The sequence below is a fragment of the Oncorhynchus mykiss genome, chromosome 27, assembly GCF_013265735.2.
Source record: "Oncorhynchus mykiss isolate Arlee chromosome 27, USDA_OmykA_1.1, whole genome shotgun sequence".
NCBI lineage: Eukaryota > Metazoa > Chordata > Actinopteri > Salmoniformes > Salmonidae > Oncorhynchus > Oncorhynchus mykiss.
The window spans coordinates 5,400,164-5,424,866 of NC_048591.1; the positions used below are offsets into that span (position 1 = coordinate 5,400,164).

A 24,703-nucleotide genomic window follows, 5' to 3' on the forward strand; every position below is an offset into this window, starting at 1 on the left:
CCACTAGTTTTAGTTCATTTCATTCCATTTAGGAGTTGTTCATTTATTCATTGACATATTATATATATATGTCAATGTAATTGTCTGTATCACTTCCACTCCCCCATACATCTTTTTGCAAATATATATATATATATATATATGCATGCATGCATACACAAATACACACTTTAAAAAATATATATTTTCCTTTTACTTTCTAACCGTACCATGCCCCTCCCATAATCAAAGTAAACTACTGAACAACAACGCTTAGGCTTCTGCTTCCAAGCTTATACATACTATAGAAATAGTTGTCATTGTCGTTTGTTTGAAGCGATCCTGTCAGTGTTGAGTAAAGACACGCACCAGATTACACATAGATGTATGTCTGCCTGGCCTGTGTGCAAATGTAGGCCTATAAATGTGCCCATTTGGGGATCTGATTAGTATTTCTGATTGTCTTAACTCACCACCACTGTGGAACTTCTGTCATTTTTTTTTTTTTTTACTTCACCTCAAACAGCAAGTGAACAAAGTCTGTTTTTACACCCATTGAGAATAGTCCCTCCATGTAGCCTATTTGAAAAATCTTTCCAGCTCTCTTTTCGATAACAGACCCCAAGTTAATAGTTGATACAATGTTTCAAGTTCTTTGCAGATAGGTCATGCCTAGCCAATGTGATTTATAGGATATTTATGTTTCAAACAGGATATTTTCTACCTCCAGGCTGCAATGTTTTTATTTATATATGCTATTTTTTACGTAGTTGGCAATGGCTATAGAAGTCATTTTTTAAAATCATTTTGATTAACCACATGATCATTTATTTTGAGATTCGAAGACTTTGTTATACTGAAAAAATATATAAATGCAATATGTAAGGTGTTGGTCCCATGTTTCATGAGCTGAAATAAAAGATGCCGGAAATGTTCCATTTGCACAAAAAGCTTATTTCTCTCAAATATTGACAACAAATTTGTGTACATCCCTGTTAGTGAGCATTTCTCCATTGCCAAGATAATCCATCCGTCTGACAGGTGTGGCATGTCAAGAAGTTGATTAAACAGCATTGTCATTACACAGGTGCACCTTGTGCTGGGGGTAAAAAGGCTACTCTAAAATGTGCGGTTTTGTCACGCAACACAATATCACGGATGGCCCAAGTTTTGAGTGAGCGTGCTGACTGACTGGCATGCTGACTGACTGGCAGGAATGTCCACCACAGTTGTTGCCAAAGAATTTAATGTTCATTTCTCACCTGCGGGATTGTCTGAGGGGGTGCTGAGTGGTGCATTTCTGTCTGCAATAAAGCCCTGGGTGGGGAAAACTCATTCTGATTGGCTGGGCCCATACCATGTGAAATCCATAGATTAGGGCCTAATTACTTTATTTCAATTGACTGATTTCCTTATGAACTCAGTAAAATCTTTGACATTTTTGCATGTTACATTTTAGATATTTTTTTCATGAAAAACGTGCATATAAAAATCATAACTGGCATGCAGATCGGTAGAAATGGTAAGATAAGTTGGCACTCCAAGTGGAAAAGGTTGCCGACCCCTGGTGTAGCCTGGGTTTTCCGTGCATCGGCAAGATGGAACAGCTACCTCTGGTAATACGAGGGGTGGCGGTCTGTGTCTATTTGTATCAAGGAATTCTTGAGGTTTTGCTCACCTGAGGTAGAGTATCTCATGATAAGCTGTAGACCACACTATATTTACCTAGAGATTTCATCTATATTTCTCGTAGCTGTCTATTTACCAATACAAACCGATGCGGGCACTAAAACCACACTCAACGAGCTGTATAAGGCCATATGCAAACAAGAAAATGCTCATCCAGAGTTGACACTCATAGTGGCCAGGGACTTTAATGCAGAAAAACTTAAATCAGTTTTACCTAATTTCTACCAACGACGGGGGAAAAAACCCTAGACCACCTTTACTCCCCACACAGAGACGCATACAAAGCTCTCCCTCGCCCTCCATTTGACAAATCTGACCATAATTCTATCCTCCTGATTCCTGCTTACAAGCAAAAACTACCAGTGACTTGCTCAATACCAAAATGGCCAGACGACGCAGATGCTAAGCTACAGAACTGTTTTGCTAGCAGAGACTGGAATATGTTCCGGGATTCATCCGATGGCATTGAGGAGTACACCACATCAATCACTGGCTTCATCAATAAGTGCATCGATGACATCGTCCCCACAGTACATCCCCATCCAGAAGCCATGCATTACAGGCAACATCCGCACTGACCTAAGGGCAGAGCTCCTGCTTTCGAGGAGGCGGACTCTAACCCGTATGCTTATACGAAATCCTGCTATGGCTTCTGACGAACCAACAAACAGGCAAAGCGTCAAAACAGAACTAAGATTGAATCCTACTACACTGGCTCCGACGCTCATCGGATGTGGCAGGGCATTCAAACTATTACGGACAACAAAAGGAAACACAGATGCAAGCTGCCCAGTGACACGAGGCAAACACCGCTAAAGCGTGCATGAACGCACCAGCTGTTATGGACAACTTTCTGATCACGCTCTCCGTAGCTGATGTGATTTAAGACGTTTAAACAGGTCAACATTCACAAGGCCGCAGGGCCAGACGGATTACCAGGATGTGTACCCCGAGCTTGCGCTGACCAACTGGCAAGTGTCTTCACTGACATTTTCAACCTTTCCCTGACTGAGTCTGTAATACCAACATGTTTCAAGCAGACCACCATCGTCCCAGTGCCCAAGAACACGATGGCAACCTGCCTAAATGACTACCGACCCGTAGCATTCACGTCTGTAGCTATGAAGTGCTTTGAAAGGCTGGTCATGGCTCACATCAACCCCATTATACCAGAAACCCGAGCCCCAGTCCAATTTGCATACCACTCCAATTTGCATACCACCCCGACAGATCCACAAATGATGCATTCTCAGTTGCACTCCACATTACCCTTTCCCACCTGGACAAAAGAACACCTACGTGAGAATGCTATTCATTGACTACAGCTCAGCGTTCAACACCATAGTGCTCTCAAAGCTCATCACTAAGCTAAGGACCCTGGGACTAAACACCTCTTTCTGCAACTGGATCCTGGACTTCCTGACGGGCCGGCCCCAGGTAGTAAGGTTAGGTAACAACACATCCGCCATGCTGGACCTCAACACGGGGGCCCCTCAGGGGTGTGTGCTCAGGCCTCTCCTGTACTCCTTGTTCACCCATGACTGCATGGCCAAGCACCACTCCAACACCATCATTAACTTTGCCGACGACACAACAGTGGTAGGCCTGATCACCTACAATGATTAGACAGCCTACAGGGAGGAGGTCAGCGACCTGGCAGCGTGGTGCCAGGATAACAACCTCTCCTTCAATGTGATCAAGAAAAAGGAGACTACAGGAAAAGGAGGGCCAAGCACGCTCACATTCTCATCGACAGGCCTGTAGTGGAGCAGGTTGAGAGCTTCAAGTTCCTTGGTGTCCACATCACCAATTAACTATCATGGTCCAAACACACCAAGATAGCCGTTAAGATGGCATGACAGCACCTATTCCCCCTCAGGAGACTGAAAAGATTTGGCATGGGTCCTTAGATCCTCAAAGTTCTACTACTGCACCATCGAGGGCATCCTGACTGGTTGCATCACCACCTGGTATGGCAACTGCTCGGCCTCAGACCGCAAAGCACTACAGAGGGTAGTGCGTACAGCCCAGTACATCACTGGGGCCAAGCTTCCTGCCATCCAGGACCTCTATACCAGGCTGTGTCAGAGGAAGTCCCTAAAAATTGTCAAAGACTCCAGCCACCTTAGTCAAAGACGGTTCTCTCTGCTACAGCACAGCAAGCTGTACCGGAGCGCCAAGTCTTAACAACTTCTACCCGCAAGCCATAAGACTCCTGAACAGCTAATCAAATGGCTACCAGGACTATTTGCATTGACCTCTTTCACCCCCATTATTTTATGATGCTGCTACTCTGTTTATTATCTATGCATAGTCACTTTACCTACATGTACATATTACGACTCGACTAACCTGTGCCCTCGCACATTGACTCTGTACCGGTACCCCCGTATGTCGCCTCGTTACTGTTTATTTTATTGTTGCTCTTTTTAATTCAAATTTTAAAAAATTACTTCAATTTGTTTTAGTAAAATACTTTGTTAATTTTTTGTTACTGCATTTTTGGTTAAGGGTTTGTAAGCATTTCACTCTACCTCTTGTATTCGGTGCATGTGACAAATAAAATTTGATTTGATTAGGAGCGTAACAGCAGAATCTACAAAGGCCAGCATCAGCAGGAGGAAGAGGGTCGGGAACAGATTTGTTTTCTTCTGATTAGGTTTTCTTGTGTGTCTTAATTATTTAAACAGTGTGCTTAAAGCATCAGACAAGCTCAGTAGCCTACACATAGTTGATTTGATTAAAACACATAGGGTGTCTAAATAGGGAAAAATACACGTTTCAAAATTTCAACTAATCCATTGTAACAGACAACTAGGTCGACCGAATATTTTATTTTTAGTCGGGGGCAGCCTTACGTACAGGACTTCGCTTCTGTCGCTTTCCTTTCTCTGCCAATTTTCCAGCTGCTAACAATGATGACGTAAGTATAGAGTCTATCCAAAATAGTTGATTCCTCGACTTCTTGCCCGGTGTCGACTCTCATTTCTGAGTGTCAAAATTGGATTCCGCTAGGAATCGATTCCTAAGATTCAATCTTTTTGAAACGGAGGAAACTGTTTAGTTGCCGTACTTCCAAGAACATTCGCAACTTTCATAGCAAGCTAGCGAGGGATGGAGAGAGAGAGGAGAGGGGCACAGTATAGGAATGTCGGCCACCAGGCGAACGGAGTCAGAACTGTGCACTAGGCCTATCCATCGGCGATCAAAACCTGTATCTCACAATTTCTTGGCTTACAGTGTCTTGCGGCTAGGATATTCTACACGCAACAGACCGAAGACTGAACACGTACTCGCATCATTAGATAAGAGAAAGACCAGGCGAACCAGCGCGAGGGGGCAGGTGGAAAGAAACGGACGCATATGTCTTGGTAATCTGTATCTCGCAATGTCTTGCATGCCTCACAAATTCACCAAAGTAGCCTTAAGTTCGCCTCTTCCTCTCCTGGTTTTATTTAAATTATATAACTTTCCACAGGCCTTTTATAGCCTATCGTCGAGTTAGGCGGCAATAACACGGAAAATCATATGATTTGTGATCACTGCGCCCTGATTTTACGGATTTTTTTTCAGTTACGGATTTTTCTTAATGTTAAGGATCCCAATTTCGTTTAACCGTTCACACTCCTTTTTATGACTAACTTTCATATTCTTTATTGTTTCCCATGGAACAGCCGCTGACTGTTTGGCCTGGCGACACAGCAAATAGGCTATGCAAGTGTGGTAAAGGCTATTTAGACAGGAAATAGTAAGATTAGGCATCGGTTGCATTCTCTAACATTGTTAGCACTTTGAGTGAAAATTTTTCAGGGGTTAGGCAGTGACTTGTGTCTTCCCGAGTCTTTATCAGGGTGGATGCGTAAGTCTGCTGTTTCCTATAGGTGATCTGGTGCGAAGCCACTTCCGGAGAGTTCAATGTTATAATGTGAAGAATGTGATGAAAGGGGAACCCAGTTTTTCCATCTTGTGGCAGCGATGGTTTTATTTTATTTTTTCTGTCAAAGTTTCAATATGAGTATTGTGGTGTGCTCTTGTTGCTGCTGCACACTGGGTGTTGAGGATCCTAGTTCACAGACTGATGGCTACATTGTATTGCGTTGAGAGAAGGCCTACCACCAGGCTTGCAAGATGTCAATCCCCCCCCACCCCTCCCCTAATGTCATGTAGGCCTAATGTGTGTAGTGCCCCAGGCACTGTCATTTAGTCCCCCAGACCGTCCGTCCAGTAATTGGCTTCAAGTGGTCCGCGGCTTTAACTTGCTCGCTTTCAAATCAAATGTATTTATATAGCCCTTCTTACATCAGCTGATATCTCAAACTGCTGTACAGAAACCCAGCCTAAAACCCCAAACAGCAAGCAATGCAGGTGTAGAAGCACGGTGGCTAGGAAAAACTCCCTAGAAAGGCCAAAACCTAGGAAGAAACCTAGAGAGGAACCAGGCTTTGAGGGGTGGCCAGTCCTCTTCTGGCTGTGCCGGGTGGAGATTATAACAGAACATTGCCAAGATGTTCAAATGTTCATAAATGACCAGTATGGTCAAATAATAATAATCACAGTAGTTGTCGAGGGTGCAGCAAGTCAGCACCTCAGGCGTAAATGTCAGTTGGCTTTTCATAGCCGATCATTAAGAGTATCTCTACCGATCCTGCCGTCTCTAGGGAGTTGAAAACAGCAGGTCTGGGACAGGTAGCACGTCCGGTGAACAGGTCAGGGCTCCATAGCCGCAGGCAGAACAGTTGAAACTGGAGCAGCAGCACGGCCAGGTGGACTGGGGACAGCAAGGAGTCATCATGCCAGGTAGTCTCGAGGCATGGTCCTAGGGCTCAGGTCTTCCGAGAGATGGAAAGAAAGAGAGAATTAGAGAGAGCATACTTAAATTCACACAGGACACCGGATAAGACAGAAGTACTCTAGGATATAACAAACTGACCCTAGCCCCCAACACAAACTACTGCAGCATAAATACTGGCGGCTGAGACAGGAGGGGTCAGGAGACACTGTGGCCCCATCCAACGATACCCCCAGACAGGGCCAAACAGGAAGGATATAACCCCACTCAATTTGCCAGAGCACAGCCCCCACACCACTAGAGGGATATCTTCTACCACCAACTTACCATCCTGAGACAAGGCTGAGTATAGCCCACAAAGACCTCCGCCACGGCACAACCCAAGGAGGGGTGCCAACCCAGACAGGAAGACAACGTCAGTGACTCAACCCACTCAAATGGCGCACCCCTCCTAGGGACAGCATGAAAGAGCACCAGTAAGCCAGTGACTCAGCCCTTGTAATAGGGTTAGAGGCAGAGAATCCCAGTGGAGAGAGGGGAACCGGCCAGGCAGAGACAGCAAGGGCGGTTCGTTGCTCCAGAGCCTTTCCGTTCACCTTCACACTCCTGGGCCAGACTACACTCAATCATATGACCCACTGAAGAGTCTTCAGTAAAGACTTAAAGGTTGAGACAGAGTCTGCGTCTCTCACATGAGTAGGCAGACCATTCCAAAAAAATGGAGTTCTATGGGAGAAAGCCCTGCCTCCAGCTGTTTGCTTAGAAATTCTAGGGACAATTAGGGGGCCTGCGTCTTGTGACCGTAGCGTACGTGTAGGTATGTACGGAAGGACCAAATCAGAAATATAGGTAGGAGCAAGCCCATGTAATGCTTTGTAGGTTAGCAGTAAAACCTTGAAATCAGCCCTTGCCTTAACAGGAAGCCAGTGTAAGGAGGCTAGCACTGGAGCAACATGATCAAATTTTTGGGTTCAAGTCAGGATTCTAGCAGCCATATTTAGCACTAACTGAAGTTTATTTAGTGGTTTTTCCAGGTAGCCGGAAAGTAATGCATTGCAGTAGTCTAACCTAGAAGTAACAAAAGCATGGATTCATTTTTTTGCATCATTTTTTGGACAAAGTTTCTGATTTTTGCAATGTTTTACGTAGATGGAAAAGGCTGTCCTTGAAACAGTCTTGATATGTTCGTCAAAAGAGAGATTAGGGTCCAGAGTAACACCGAGGTCCTTCACAGTTTTATTTGAGATGACTGTACAACCATCAAGATTAATTGTCAGATTCAACAGAATATCTCATTGTTTTAGGTCCCAAGAAACAAACTCTGTTTTGTCCGAGTTTAAAAGTAAAAAGTTTGCAGCCATCCACTTCCTTATAGACATAAGGGCAATTTTGAGGCTTCACCATGTTTCATTGAAATGTACAGCTGTGTAAAACTAAATGCATGCTCTTCAACCGATCGCTACCTGCACCTACCCGCCTGTCCAACATCACTACTCTGGACGGCTCTGACTTAGAATACGTGGACAACTACAAATACTTAGGTGTCTGGTTAGACTGTAAACTCTCCTTCCAGACCCATATCAAACATCTCCAATCCAAAGTTAAATCTAGAATTGGCTTCCTATTTCGCAACAAAGCATCCTTCACTCATGCTGCCAAACATACCCTTGTAAAACTGACCATCCTACCAATCCTCGACTTTGGCGATGTCATTTACAAAATAGCCTCCAATACCCTACTCAACAAATTGGATGCAGTCTATCACAGTGCAATCCGTTTTGTCACCAAAGCCCCATATACTACCCACCATTGCGACCTGTACGCTCTCGTTGGCTGGCCCTCGCTTCATACTCGTCGCCAAACCCACTGGCTCCATGTCATCTACAAGACCCTGCTAGGTAAAGTCCCCCCTTATCTCAGCTCGCTGGTCACCATAGCATCTCCCACCTGTAGCACACGCTCCAGCAGGTATATCTCTCTAGTCACCCCCAAAACCAATTCTTTCTTTGGCCGCCTCTCTTTCCAGTTCTCTGCTGCCAATGACTGGAACGAACTACAAAAATCTCTGAAACTGGAAACACTTATCTCCCTCACTAGCTTTAAGCACCAACTGTCAGAGCAGCTCACAGATTACTGCACCTGTACATAGCCCACCTATAATTTAGCCCAAACAACTACCTCTTTCCCAACTGTATTTAATTAATTAATTTATTTTGCTCCTTTGCACCCCATTATTTTTATTTCTACTTTGCACATTCTTCCATTGCAAAACTACCATTCCAGTGTTTTACTTGCTATATTGTATTTACCTTGCCACCATGGCCTTTGTATACATTGTTTGTCTTCAGGAAGGCAGTGAGTTGATGCGCAACAGCTTTTTCTAAAGTTTTTGAGAGGAATGGGAGATTCGATATCGGCCGATTCGTTTTTAAATATTTTGTGGGTCAAAGTTTGGCTTTTTCAAGAGAGGCTTTATTACTGCCACTTTTAGTGAGTTTGGTACACATCCGGTGGATAGAGAGCCATTTATTATGTTCAACATAGGAGGGCCAAGCACAGGAAGCAGCTCTTTCAGTAGTTTAGTTGGAATAGGGTCCAGTATGCAGCTTGAAGGTTTAGAGGCCATGATTATTTTCATCATTGTGTCAAGAGATATAGTACTAAAACACTTGAGTGTCTCTCTTGATCCTAGGTCCTGGCAGAGTTGTGCAGACTCAGGACAGCTGAGCTTTGAAGGAGTACGCAGATTTAAAGAGGAGTCCGTAATTTGCTTTCTATTGATCATGGTCTTTTCCTCAAAGAAGTTCATGAATTTATTACTGCTGAAGTGAAAGCCATCATCACTTGGGGAATGCTGCTTTTTAGTTAGCTTTGCGACAGTATCAAAAATACATTTCGGATTGGTCTTACTTTCCTCAATTAAGTTGGAAAAATAGGATGATCGAGCAGCAGTAAGGGCTCTTTGATACTGCATGGTACTGTCTTTCCAAGCTAGTCAGAAGACTTCCAGTTTGGTGTGGCGCCATTTCCGTTCCAATTTTCTGGAAGCTTGCTTCAGAGTTTGGGTATTTTCTGTATACCAGGGAGCTAGTTTCTTATGAGAAATGGTTTTAGTTTTTAGGGGTGCAACTGCATCTAGGGTATTGCGCAATGTTAAATTGAGTTCCTCAGTTAGGTGGTTAACTGATTTTTGTCCTCTGACATCCTTGGGTAGGCAGAGGGAGTCTGGAAGGGCATCAAGGAATCTTTGTGTTGTCGGAGAATTTATAGCACGACTTTTGATGCTCCTTGGTTGGGGTCTGAGCAGATTATTTGTTGCGATTGCAAACGTAATAAAATTGCACAGATGCGGTCTCAATGGGGATAGCTGAGCTGACTACACTGACTGTGCTAGTGGCAGACTCCAATAAGCTGGCAGGCTGGCTAACAGCCTGCTGCCTGGCCTGCACCCTATTTCATTGTGGAGTTAGAGCCCTGTCTATGTTGGTAGATAAGATGAGAACAACCCTCCAGCTAGGATGGAGTCCGTCACTCCTCAGCAGGCCAGGCTTGGTCCTATTTGTGGGTGAGTCCCAGAAAGAGGACCAATTAGCTACAAATTCTATCTTTTGGGAGGGGCAGAAAATAGTTTTGAACCAGCGACTGAGTTGTGAGACTCTGCTGTAGAGCTCATCACTCCCCCTAACTGGGAGGGGGCCAGAGACAATTACTCGATGCCGACACATCATTCTAGCTGATTTACACGCTGAAGCTATGTTGCGCTTGGTGACCTCTGACTGTTTCATCCTAACATCGTTGGTGCCGACAGGGATAACAATATCTCTATACTCTCTACACTCGCCAGTTATAGCTTTAGCCAGCACCACCTTCAGATTGGCCTTAATGCTTTCTATTGCAGAAAACCGTAAATGGGAAAGGAGAAGGGAGCAGCCAGCTGCAGGTCAGAGGTCAGCGACGTATCCAGGGAGAGCTTGGCTCATCCCCGTGGTAACGGCGAGGATCTATGCTCAATCGTCGAGGCAGAGCTGGATTGAGGTGGCATATGTATCTGCGGGTTAACTAGCGCATGCAGAATAAGAAAAGGTCTGCATCCCAAGTGACACCATTTTCCCTATATAGTGAACTACTTTTGGCCATTGGGCGCTGGTCGAAAGTAGTTCACTATATGGGGAGTAGTGTGCCATTTTGAACGCAGAAAGAAATGCCATGCCGGGGTTAGCAAAACACCCAGCAGCCCACTCACTGAGGTTGCATTTACTCAGAAACATACTCTCTTTCTCTCCCTCTCTCTCCGGCTAATGATGTCCTTGGGTTTTTCAGAGGAAAAGGAATGGACATAAATAATAAATGGATGTATTTGTGAGTTGGTGTAGTTTTTCCAAATATTTCTAACTTTAACTTTTGTTGGGTGCTGTTGTTTGTATCTGTGTACACTGGTTTTGAGTTAGAGCAGATGATACATACAGACAGAGGAGTATAGGACAAGCCTATTTTTATTTTATTTAACTAGGCAAGTCCGTTAAGAACAAATTTTTATTTACAATGACGGCCTACCCTGGCCAAACCCGGACGGCTCTGTGCCAATTGTGCGCCGCCCTATGGGACTCCCATTCACGGCCGGATGTGATGCAGCCTGGATTCGAACCAGGGACTGCAGTGACACCTCTTGCACTGAGATGCAGTGCCTTAGACCGCTGCGCCACTCGGGAGCCCAAATGCACTTGTGAGGATCCGAGAGGATTCTAAACAATGTTTTAATAGCACCACCTTGCCCTCTGATAGGAGTGTGTCGACTAAGCAGTGTGTCTACTCCACTGTCCACTAGGCTGGTCTCTGTATCAGTCAACATACAGGCAACGCATTTAAGGGTTAGGGCTCCCTTGCCTCTCCTTGTAGCATTGGTGCCATGCCCAGTCGCACAGAGAAATACATAGCAAGAGTCCTACCCTAGTCAGAGATATGAGGAAAGAAATCACACACACACACTGTGAACTCATAAGCTACAATATCACTCTCAGATTGACGGTAACTCATTGTTTTATAGAATGTTTCACTTAATGGTGACCACACACACACACACACACACACACACACACACACACACACACACACACACACACACACAACGACTGAGCGCAGGTGTGCTTCACCGAGGGCACTTTGCCACCTACAGAGCAATGCCCTCACACTAGCCTCGTCAAGAACCAGGCTTCCCTAAAACTGGAAGCCTGGGGAAGTTCATGGCAACAAAAAAAAACGCTAAATGAGGTGGACACCCTGTGTAAATCAGTGATGCCGCACAGCATATCAAATGCCTTGCTTGGGCAGAACTCAAAGTGTTTACTAGATAAGTGTTGTAGATTCAACAGTGCGCGAGAGTGGCTGGAAAACCGTTCATACCATTCTTGCAATACAAAATTCTCCAGACCTCTAAGGGAGGCGTGATAGCGGTGTGATTTTGGCAGTATGGCAATGCAAGACTACCCTCACAGCAACAATGTTTGTGCACACGCGCTTATGTGTGTGAAGGTGACTCCAGTTTACGCTTTCTGTTTGCCATCACTGCCCACTCTGTTAGCTAGGGGCGGTAATGCCCACAGGACTTCCCCTTCTTGAAATGCGGGCACTCATTGGCATACTTTTCCAGTGGAAAATAAATTGTTAAGATAAATGAAGTCCATTTTGTTGATGCATTTAAAAAAATAAGTAAACTGGAAAGTGTAAAGGAGTGGTAAGAGAATTGATTAGTAAGACAGGCTGAGTTTTGCCAGGGTTGCGACGAGGGGAAGCAACGCAGGACTGATTTCCAGCGGGGCAGATAGAATGCCTCACTCGCTCTAAGGCTTAGCTGGAAAGCCATTCACAAAAAATATTCTTTCTCTTCTCGCTTTTACAGTTGAGTGTGAGAAATGCCCCCACAGGCGCGTGCGTGCACACACACTCAACTCGCACAATTTGTCAGGGTGTCTGTATCCTCACTCCTCACTGTCTTTTCGAGCTCATCTTAAGTCTGTCCTCTCCTCTCTCTCTCCCCACCCTTCCCTTCCCCACCCTTCCTCTGTGCTGGCATTGTGGAGTGAGAGGAGAGGGAGAATCTGGTTGGAGGCAGCTGTGACGACGCTGCTGCCGCCACACTCGCGCTCTCTTGTGCATGTCAATTTCTCCGGCCCCAAGAGCCTCACACAATCCCTCACTGTGCTATCCCGTAAATCACGCGCTTTTCTTTCCCACTTTCTCCCCCCCTGCCGCCGCTGCGCTCGCCCGTCTGCCCCACCTCGCTACTCATGTGCCCAGGGGCGGCTGGAATCAGAAAAATGTACCAGGCATGTCGTCGCCTCACCTCCCTCCAACCATCCCTCCCTTCTGCCCATCAAACCCCAGCTTGCACATCCAGGGCCTTGGCTAGCATGTGTAGGGGGGGGGGGGGTCCTCTCTCTCTCTCTCTCTCTCTCTCTCTCTCTCTCACTCACTCACTCACTCACTCACTCACTCACTCACTCACTCACTCACTCACTCACTCACACAGCTTCCACCATGAAGCACAGCCCCTGGCTTCTATCTATGTTGTGGCGTGGAAATTACGAAGCCATGTTAACATGACATGTTCGCTATCGGTGGCTAAAGTTAGCTGATATGTGTAGTGGCTATTTAAAGGCAACCGATCCATGGGTTAGTTTTCTCATAAGACTACTTTCAGGGTGAGGAACCATCTAACCTGAAGTTGTACAATACTCTCTCTCTCTCTCTGTTCCTCTTCTGTAGACGGAACCTGACCAAGTTGTCGCTGATCTTCAGTCACATGCTGGCCGAGCTCAAAGCCATCTTCCCCAACGGCCTGTTCCAGGGGGATAACTTCAGGATCACCAAGGCTGACGCCGCCGAGTTCTGGAGAAGATCGTTTGGGGACAAGTGAGTCCCACCTCTGCTCTCTGCAAAAAGTAGACATTTGCTGCAAGCTCGCTAGTCACGGTGGAAGTATTGACATCTAAGTGGTAAGACTGGATATATTTATGCACCACATGATGGAAACAGGAAGAAAGAAATGGCTTTGACCTTTTCAAGCTATGTGAGGTAGACTAGATAAGCAGATAGAAAGTAGTTACTTGAGTAGATTTTTTTGTTTACTATGCTTGTTTTATTAGTCACATCTTTGTCAGTTCCCGTAAACACCCAGAACCAGGAAAAGGAACTGGCCAAATTAAGCCCACAGGATTTCATATGGCCTGATGAAAATGTGTCCATAAAAAGAACAGAATCGGGCCATGGCTTAATGTCATTGCTGACCCCTGCCCTGTACACTATTATTGCACTGTAGCAAATGGCATTTTTGGAACGTCCAATGGTCAAATCAGAAGTGGGATCGGACATTGTAAGTGCAATAACAGGGAAGGTTTAAACTGCATCAATGTTGCTTGTTCGGCTCAATGGGTATAGTATAGTAAACATGTTGTCCTGATGTGTTTTCAGGACTATAGTGCCTTGGAAGGTGTTCCGGCAGGCACTGCACGAGTTCCACCCCATCAGCTCGGGCCTGGAAGCCATGGCCCTCAAGTCCACCATCGACCTCGCCTGCAACGACTACATCTCCGTCTTCGAGTTTGATATCTTCACCAGGCTCTTCCAGGTCGAGCCTACACTCACATGCACACACACATGGACGCACGCAAACACACACGTACATGAGCTTGGATTCGACCGATTATGATTTTTCAACGCCGATACCGATTATTGGAGGACCCCAAAAAAACGATGCCGATTTAATAAAACATAAAATAAATAAAAAATGTATTTGTAATAATGACAATTACAACAATACTGAATGAACACTTATTTTAACTTAATTTAATACTTCAATAAAATCAATTTAGCCTCAAATAAATATTGAAACATGTTCAATTTGGTTTAAATAATGCAAAAACAAAGTGTTGGTGAAGAAAGTAAAAGTGCAATATGTGCCATGTAAGAAAGCTAACGTTTAAGTTCCTTGCTCAGAACATGAGAACATATGAAAGCTGGTGGTTCCTTTTAACATGAATCTTCAATATTCCTAGGTAAGAAGTTTTAGGTTGTAGTTATTATAGGAATTGTAGGACTATTTCTCTCTCTACGATTTGTATTTCATATACCTTTTGACTATTGGATGTTCTTATAGGCACTTTAGTATTGCCAGTGTGACAGTATAGCTTCCGTCCCTCTCCTCGCTCCTACCTGGGCTCGAACCAGGAACACATCGACAACAGCCACCCTCGAAGCAGCGTTACCCATGCAGAGCAAGGGGAACAACTACTCCAAGTCTCAGAGCGAGTGACGTTTGAAATGCTATTAGTGCGCACCCCGCTAACTAGCTAGCCATTTCACATCGGTTACACCAGCCTAATCTAGGGAGTTGATAGGCTTGAAGTCATAAACGGCTCAATGCTTGAAACATTGCGAAGAGCTGCTGGCAAAACGCACGAAAGTGCTGTTTGAATGAATGCTTACGAGCCTGCTGCTGCCTACCACCGCTCAGTCAGACTGCTCTATCAAATATCAAATCATAGACTTAATTATAACATAATAACACACAGAAATACGAGCCTTTGGTCATTAATATGGTCGAATCCGGAAACCATCATCTCGAATACAAAACGTTTATTCTTTCAGATAAAATACAGAATGGTTCCGTATTTCACTAACAGGTGGCATCCATAAGTCTAAATATTCCTGTTACATTGCACAACCTTCAATGTTATGTCATAAATACGTACAATTCTGGCAAATTAGTTTGCATTGAGCCAGGCGGCCCAAACTGTTGCATATACCATGACTCTGTGTGCAATGAATGCAAGAGAAGTGACACATTTTCATCTGGTTAATATTGCCTGCTAACCTGAATTTATTTGAGCTAAATATGCAGGTTTAAAAATATATACTTCTGTGTATTGATTTTAAGAAAGGCATTGACGTTTATGGTTAGGTACATGTTGGAGCAACGACAGTCCTTTTTCGCGAATGCGCACTGCATCGATTATATGCAACGCGGGACATGCTAGATAAACTAGTAATATCATCAACCATGTGTAGTTATAACTAGTGATTATGATTGATTGATTATTTATTTTATTTTTGAATTTCACCCCCTTTTTCTCCCCAATTTCGTGGTATCCAATTGTTAGTAGTTACTATCTTGTCTCATCGCTACAACTCCCGTACTGGCTCGGGAGAGACGAAGGTCGAGAGCCATGCGTCCTCCGATACACAACCCAACCAAGCTGCACTTCTTCTTAACACAGCGAGCATCCAACCCGGAAGCCAGCCGCACCAATGTGTCGGAGGAAACACAGTTCACCTAGCGACCTGGTCAGCGTGCACTGCGCCCGGCCCGCCACAGGAGTCGCTAGTGCGCGATGAGACAAGGATATCCCTGCCGGCCAAACCCTCCCTAACCCGGACGATGCTAGGCCAATTGTGCGTCGCCCCATGGACCCCCCGGTCGTGGCCGGTTGTGACAGAGCCTGAAGTCTCTGGTGGCACAGCCAGTGCCTTAGCCCACTGCACCACCCGGGAGGCCCTCCTTGATTGTTTTTTATAAGTTAAGTTTAATGCTAGCTAGCAACTTCCCTTGGCTTCTTACTGCATTTGCGTAACATGCCGGCTCCTCGTGGAGTGCAAGTAGGTTGTTAGAGCGTTGGACTAGTTAACCGTAAGGTTGCAAGCTTGAATCCCCAAGCTGACAAGGTACAACATCTGTCGTTCTGCCCCTGAGCAAGGCAGTTAACCCACTGTTCCTTGGCCGTCATTGAAAAAATAAGAATGTGTTCTTAACTGACTTGCCTAGTTAAATAAAGGTGTAAAAAAATACTAAGTAAATAAACAAAAAATTGTCCAAATCGGTGTCCAAAAATACAGATTTCCGATTGTTATGAAAGCTTGAAATCGGCCCTAATTAATCGTCCATTCCGATTAATTGGTCGACCTCTAGCTTGGATGCATGGTCACACGCATGCATGGTCGCAAACACACACAATCACACACAGCCCCATTTGTACTACACACCACTGTGACAACGTACACAATATCTCTTGAGCGGTAAGTTGAGAAAAGGGTCTAACAATGCTCATTACCATAGCCACACTTTCTAACTACACATGAGTTTGCCAAAGCAAGACTATTGTGGCCATTTCTCAGCTGTGTGTTATTGGGTGGCAGTTGTCTGCATCCCTGCCTGCTGAGAGAGAGACAGGGAGCCAGTGTTTTGAGTTGAGTGGCTGCTTCACGTGTGTCCAGGCTGAATAGAGGCCTCTTGCCGCCCCTTGTTGTTGGCATAATGCAGGCTCCAACTCTTCTTTACAGAAGTGGTTCTCAACTGGTTTTGCTTCGGGACCCATGTTGAACCAGGTTGTCTAAGTCGCGATCCAATATTCACATTGTGATTTTATTTATTTTTGCCAAAATGCAATCTGGAAAACTGTTTTATTCTATATTGATAGTAAATGTGCCAATTATATGACAAGGGAACAACAGTCCCATCTTTTTCATTTTCAATAATTCAATTTTGCCCATATTCTGGTTTGAGACTATAAAATCAACCAAATACTCTAAATGAATAATTCTATATTGAAAATACTATGATTGAAAAAAAGTAATTTGGAGGTTAAATGATTTGAATGTAAAGGTTCTTTGTTATTTCTACACACTTTCTCTCTGGTCTTAGTCATTTCAATTCAGACTGGCGTATATATTTAGAGAACACTCACAACCCATTCAAACCTGGGTCGCGACCCACCAGTTTTGAATCGTTGCTTTGCAGGGAGTCAGGAGACTGGATGAAATTAAGTGCCTTGGAGAGGAGTGGTGTTTTTGGGCTAATTCTATCAAGTCGTTAAGTGGCAACTGTACAGAGAACAGAGAGTGCTTACTGGGCCTGCTGGATCAACTGTGAGGCACAAACTGTACCACAACATATTTGTCCTGTCACAAAGGACCTCGGAATCTGACACTTCAGATTCTATTCTAGTTGCATTGAAGATTAAGTTTAAGCCTAGTCTTGGACTGGTTTCAATATAGATGAATCTGTGTCCGCCCCCCCCCCCCCCCCCCCCCCCAACCCCCGCTGCTCTTCTTCAGACACTTCTTCGCACATAGTGCTGCTAAAGGACCAACAACCAACTAAGTAATTGTCTCACTGTAGTTAGCTCTATGATGCACAAAGCACAGGGTTGTATTCATTAGGACACGCACCCGGGAAATATTGTAAAACATTTTGCGCCGGAAAATGGAAATGAGGTGTTTCTTATTGTACAAGTCCAAGTAGTTGCTCCTTGTTTCAGTCCATTTTCTTCTGTTTGGTGCCTAATGAATGTGACCCACGCCACTTACATGCCAATTTCAAAACCTAAAAGCGAAGGATTATATAAATGTTCCCCATTTAGTCATCTGTTTCTTCTTGTTGTTTCTAAGGGACGACTAATATTTGATTTGATGGTTTCTTTATTTCATTAGGCCGTAGCTAGCTCCCTGTGATTGTGAGTGGATTGGATGCGGTTCAACCGAGATGGCTGGCTGGCTGCGAGTCATGCTGAACAGCTGAATACAGGCTCTTTATTTGGGTTTTAGAAGCGCCCTAGAAATAGCCGCTGCGTGTTTGCCGACAGCGGCTCATGTTCTTTTGAAGCCCCTGGACATCAAGGTCATGCTTCTCATCAGCATGTGAATCAACCTGTATGATGGATAGATGGCTAAAAGAGACACTGCAGTAGGATGGAAGCATCATTTCCAGTTAGAAACACAAGACAGGGTGGTCTGTTTAGAAGTAGTGCACTATATGGAATAGGGTGCCATTTGTGACGTATCCATTTGCTACTGGCTACCTTCCTTTATACAATGGCCAAACTGACGATAAAAATGCTGGTATTAGTAAATGTATAATTAGGACTGCTGTCTGCCATGGATGTCTTATCTATAACTATGGCTCCTGTGCTAGCTGATGGTTAGGTTCAGTGCAGTATGTCGTGACCTGACTTTGATTAATGTGATGACTGTTATTTATAGAATCAACTAACTTATGTTTAATTGTTACCAGATTTAATTAATCACGTAACAACTAACTCATTTGGAATTTCGGGCACCACGGAAGTTGTTGTTTAACGAGTTACCATCTGCCGAATTAAACTCATTGTTAAACTAACTCACAATGTCTGTTGTGTGGATCGAGCAGTCAACAAGTCGAGCAGTCATTTGAAAGAGTAACAAAATTTCAGCGAGACAACTCAAAGGCGAAATCCATTAACGCCAAGATAATGGAATTCATTGCCCTTGACAATCAACCGTTCTCTGTCGGGGTGATGTTGGCTTTTGCCGACTGGTCGAGCACCGGTACACACTACCAAGTGCACTATTTTTCCGATGTTTCCCTACCGGAGTTAGCTTGTGTAGCTTCACAACATACATACTATGGAACCCCATTTGGGTCTTTGTGTGTCAAAAAAGATACAGTAGCACTGTCAAAGCTGTACAAAAAAGTCTGCAAACTAGCAAACACCGGCCACAAACTATGTGTTTACAATACCGTGTTGGTAATAAAGCATAATTTGGTCAACCGCAACTTCTGGGGTAGCTAGCTTTAGCGTGGTACCTAGCTAGCACCAATACAACCAGTCAGAAAACAATGACCAGTAGAACCTAAAGTCAATTTCATTATTCTTAGCAATGATTTAGGGATCCTTGTCAGTAAGTATGAGCTAGGTTGCCACTTGTTGTTCGCCTATTGAAATTGAACTTCAGTTCATGAAAATAAATAGCTAGTCAGCAACTTAACCCTGTTGCCCAAAGCTAACGTTATAAGCAGCCAGCTAGCTTCATCTGGCTTGTGAGGCTCAACCGCACCAGGTTATGTGTTGTGACGCTAGCCACAGTAAGCATTAGGCAAAATAACGGAATTTGCGGTTTGCCTTCAAAATAAAAGTATGTCATTGACAGTAATGCAAATGTATACAAATAGTAGAATTATGCCATAGTTTTATTTTGAAGGCTAACCGCAAAGTCCACTTGTGGCTAATCCTTTTATCGTGGCTAGCTTCACATAGATGGGTCCGACAACCATTAATCAAATAAGAACAGTCTTATAGGGTTATTTTAGATGATGACACCTAGCTATATAGTTAGCTAGCTAACTATAGCTACTGAAGTAGATGTTGTGTAATTTCATACGTCAAATAACACTATTTGACATGTATCTTTTTTGACACGCAAAGACCCAAACGGCGTTCCATAGAAATTCTGGTTGAGAATGAAACGACTGAACAAATTAATAACGAAACAGCACAGCAGTAAGTGAAAGAAATAGGTTTTGATTGTTTTACTAGTAATGGGGACATGTGTAAATGCCAACAAAATGATGTGTGTGTAACCGTTATTTAACTAGGCAAGTCTTACGGCTGAGCCAGTGAAAGTGCAGGGCACCAAATTCAAACAACAGAAATCTTTAAAATTAAAATTCCTCAAACATACAAGTATTTTACAACATTTTAAATATAAACTTGTTGTTAACCCCACCACAGTGTCCGATTTCAAAAAGGCTTTACGACGTAAGCACACCATCTGATTATGTTAGGTCAGTACCTAGTCACAGAAAAACACAGCCATTTTTCCAGCCAAAGAGAGGAGTCACAAAAAGCAGAAATATAAGATAAAATGAATCACTAACCTTTGATGATCTTCATCAGATGACACTCATAGGACTTCATGTTACACAATAGATGTATGTTTTGTTCGATAAAGTTCATATTTATATCCAAAAATCTGTTTACATTGGCGCGTTACCTTCAGTCATGTTTTGCTTCCAAAACATCCGGTGATTTTGCAGAGAGCCACATCAATTTACAGAAATACTCAAAGTAAACATTGATAAAAGATACAAGTGTTATGCATGGAACTTTAGATAAACTTCTCCTTAATGCAACCGCTGTGTCAGATTTAAAAAAAGCTTTACCGAAAAAGCACACCATGCTATAATCTGAGTACAGCGCTCAGAGACCAAAACAAGCCATACAGATATCCGCCATGTTGTGGAGTCAACAGAACTCAGAAATAGCATTATAAATATTCACTTACCTTTGATTTTCATCAGAGTCCCAGTTCCACAATAAATGTTTGTTTTGTTCGATAAAGTTAATTTATGTCCAAATACCTCCTTTTTGTTTGCACCTTTAGTTCACAAATCCAAATTCACGACGCGCAGGCCAGACAAAAAGTTTTAAAAAATCCATTATAGTTTGTAGAAACATGTCAAGCGATGTATAGAATCAATCTTTAGGATGTTTTTAACATAAATCTTCAATAATGTTTCAACCGGATAATTCCTTTGTCTTTAGAAATGCAATGGAACGCAGCTACCTCTCACTGGAGCGTGCGTGATCAGCTCATGGCCTTTTGGCAGACCTCTTACTCAATCAGCTCTTATTTTCGCCTCCTTCACAGTAGAAGCCTGAAACAAGGTTCTAAAGAATTGACATCTAGTGGAAGCCTTAGGAAGTGCAATCGGACCAAATGTACACTGTATCTTGGATAGGCAAAGAGTTGAAAAACTACAAACCTCAGATTTCCCACTTCCTGGTTGGATTTTTTCTCAGGTTTTTGCCTGCCATATGGGTTCTGTTATACTCAGACATCATTTTAGAAACTTTAGAGTGTTTCCTATCCAAATCTACTAATAATATGCATATCTTAGCTTCTGGGCCTGAGTAGCAGGCAGTTTACTCTGGGAACCTTATTCATCCAAGCTACTCAAAACGGCCCCCCAAGCAATAAGAAGTTAAAAATAATTCTTATTTACAATGACTGCACGGATGATGCTGGGCCAATTATGTGCCGCACTATGGGAATCCTAATCACAGCCGGATGTGATACAGCCTAGATTCGAACCAGGGACTGGAGTGACGCCTCTTGCATTGAGATGGAGTGCCTTTGACCTCTGTGTGTGTGTTAACTATTTAACTGTACTAGAATGCTTAAAAGGCCGCTAAAATTGTAAATATCGGGCAGCGTTTCTTTTGGCAAGTAAAATATCGGATATCGTATCGGCCAAAAATGTAATATCGGTGCATCACTAACATAAGATATATCGATAACTGTCATTTATTAATCATTACCTCATATCAGTCTCATTCTGAACGTCGCAGACTTCTTGAATCGGCAAGAACCCCAGCCTTTTCTGATTATTCAGTTCTACACAAATTGATGTAATCATTTATTTACTAACTAAATAATTACACAGAATACACATACACACTTACACGAGACAAAAGTCCCTTGTGGACTGACAAGATCTGACGGCTTGTTACACAATGGAGAGGGGGTGGGAAAGCGAGAGATGAAGGGACGTTTATCGTGGATACATTCTATAACTATTCTCACATTAATCATATACCTTGCACATGAACCACCGTCCGTCTGGGTAAGAAATGCAATGTACAGTTGAAGTCAGAAGTGTACACCTTAGCCAAAATGCATTTAAACTCAGTTTTTCACAATTCCTGACATTTAATCCTAGTAAAAATTCCCTGTTTTAGGTCAGTTAGGATCACCACTTTATTTTAAGAATGTGAAATGGCAGAATAATAGTAGAGAGAATGATTTACATACTCAGAAGTTTACATACTCACAATTAGTATTTGGTAGCATTGCCTTTAAATTGTTTAACTTGGGTCAAATTTTTCCCTGTAGCCTTCCACAAGATCCCCACAATAAGTTGGGTGAATTTTGACCCATTCCTTGTGACAGAGCTGGTGTAACTGAGTCCTTACACACTTTTTCATTTCTGCCCACAAATATTCTATAGGATTGAGGTCAGGGCTTTGTGATTGCCACTCCAATACCTTGACTTTGTTGTCCTTAAGACATTTTGCCACAACTTTTGAATTATGCTTGGGGTCATTGTCCATTTGGAAGACCCATTTGCAACCAAGCTTTAACCTGACTGATGTCTTGAGATCTTGCTTCAATATATCCACAATGTTTACCCTCATGATGCCATCTATTTTGTGAGTGCACCAGTCCCTCCTGCAGCAAAGCATCCCCACAACATGATGCTGCCACCCCTGTGATTCACTGTTGGGATGGTGTTATTCGGCTTGCAAGCCTCCCCCTTTTCCTCCAAACACAACAATGGTCAATATGGCCAAACAGTTCTATTTTTGTTTCATCAGACCAGAGGACATTTCTCCATAAAGTATGATCTTTGTCCCCATGTGCAGTTGCAAACCGTAGTCTGTCTTTTTTATGGCGGTTTTGGAGCAGTGGCTTCTCCCTTGCTGAGCGGCTTTTCAGGTTATGTCGATATAGAACTCGTTTTACTGTGGATATAGATACTTTTGTACCGGTTTCCTCCAGCATCTTCACAAGGTCCTTTGCTGTTGTTCTGGGATTGATTTGCACTTTTCGCACCAAAGTACATTCATCTCTAGGAGACAGAACGCGTCTTCTTCCTGAGCGGTATGACGGCTGCGTGGTCCCATGGTGTTTACACTTGCGTACTATTGTTTGTACAGATGAACTTGGTACCTTCAGGTGTTTGGAAATTGCTCCCAAGAATGAACCAGACTTGTGGAGGTCTACAATTTTTTTTCTGAGGTCTTGGCTGATTTCTTTTGATTTTCCCATGATGTCAAGCAAAGCGCCACTGAGTTTGAAGGTAGGCCTTGAAATATATCCACAGGTACACCTCCAATTGACTCAAATTATGTCAAGTAGCCTGTCAGAAGCTTCTAAAGCCATGACATCATTTTCTGTAATTTTCCAAGCTGTTTAAAGGCACAGTCAACTTAGTGTATGTAAACTTCTGACCCACTGGAATTGTGATACAGTGAATTAATATGTTTGTAAACAATTGTTTGAAAATTACTTGTCATGCACAAAGTAGATGTCCTAACCAACTTGCTAAAACTATAGTTTGTTAAGAAGAAATTTGTGGAGTGGCTGAAAAACTAGTTTTAATGACTCCAACCTAAGTGTATGTAAACTTCTGACTTCAACTGTATTTATTTGTAGATGTCTTTGTTCTTCGCCTCTCTGTTGAAACAAATCGATCCTTCTATGGGGAATGTCTCGATGGGTGTAAGGCTCTGGTTGTCCACCAGAGGTCACAATGTCCTTAGTTGTATGTGGCTTCAATGATTCACAATTGATTTTCAGAGGTGAACTTCTCAAGACCTTTCTTCCTCAGGTAGATTGTCAAAGTTCTAGACCCCTTTACATGCACAGCTGCAGACTGTCAATGTTTTGGTCTAGTGAGGTTACCTTCTTCACGTCGTGTTGAGTTTGAGTTTCAACCATTTGTAACTTTTAGCTCATGTTTCACGTTTGCTGGTCCGGGAGTTATTTCTTTAGCGAGTCTTTTTTTAGCACTCTGGTCGAAAAAGTCGGTTCCATCTCACTGACACACTCTTCTGATCTTATTTGGGGCGTGGCTTAGTTAATGTGCATGGAACATGAAAACTATGATCTTGTTAGAAAACTAAAATCACATTCCTATCTTAACAAAAATAGTTTCCTTGTTCTTCATATTGTATTAACATCATATTGGATGGAAACTTAACAGCTAAAGGTGGTTTCCTTCCTAAGTTACAGTATTTGGTTCATACAGTTAATAACGTCACAAAATGAATAGCAATATGACATGATTATTCTTTAGATCCCCACTGACCAATCTTAACATTCCTATCTTAGAAATATTGTTCCAAAGTTCACTCTTTGGGTGTTTATAGTTTCGGCTGCAAAAATCTTCATTGGGGACCAAGGCATTCCTTTAATAATACTAAAGAGTAAGAGAGGGTTCTCTGCTGCGTAAGATTTACGATTGGCGTGAGGTGTCATAAAACCTGCCCAGCCCTCTACTCTCCTATGGGAGAGGGGGGGTCTGGTTTAGAGGTCGACCGATTTAGATTTTTCAACCTCGATACCGATGCCGATTTATTGGAGGACCAAAAAAGGCTGTTACCGATTAATCGGACAATTTACATTGCACAACCTTCAATGTTATGTCATAATTGCGTAAAATTCTGGCAAATTAGTTTGCAACTAGCCAGGCTGCCCAAACTGTTGCATATACCCTGACTCTGCATGCAATGAACGCAAGAGAAGTGACACAATTTCACCTGGTTAATATTGCCTGCTAACCTGGATTTCTTTTAGCTAAATAATCAGGTTTAAAAGTATATACTTCTGTGTATTGATTTTAAGAAAGGCATTGATGTTTATGGTAAGGTACAC

General features: G+C 43.2%; 1 protein-coding gene across 2 annotated transcripts in view; it reads left to right on the plus strand.

Moving 5' to 3' along the window:
* cbl (Cbl proto-oncogene, E3 ubiquitin protein ligase) overlaps positions 1 to 24,703 on the plus strand; it is a 63,509-nt gene that overhangs the window by 24,608 nt on the left and 14,198 nt on the right. For both annotated transcript variants that reach the window (XM_021587339.2, XM_021587341.2), the window contains exons 3-4: positions 13,220 to 13,366; positions 13,925 to 14,081. In XM_021587339.2, coding sequence (XP_021443014.2) covers positions 13,220 to 13,366; positions 13,925 to 14,081 — 304 coding nt within the window. The remainder of the gene's footprint in view (positions 1 to 13,219; positions 13,367 to 13,924; positions 14,082 to 24,703) is intronic.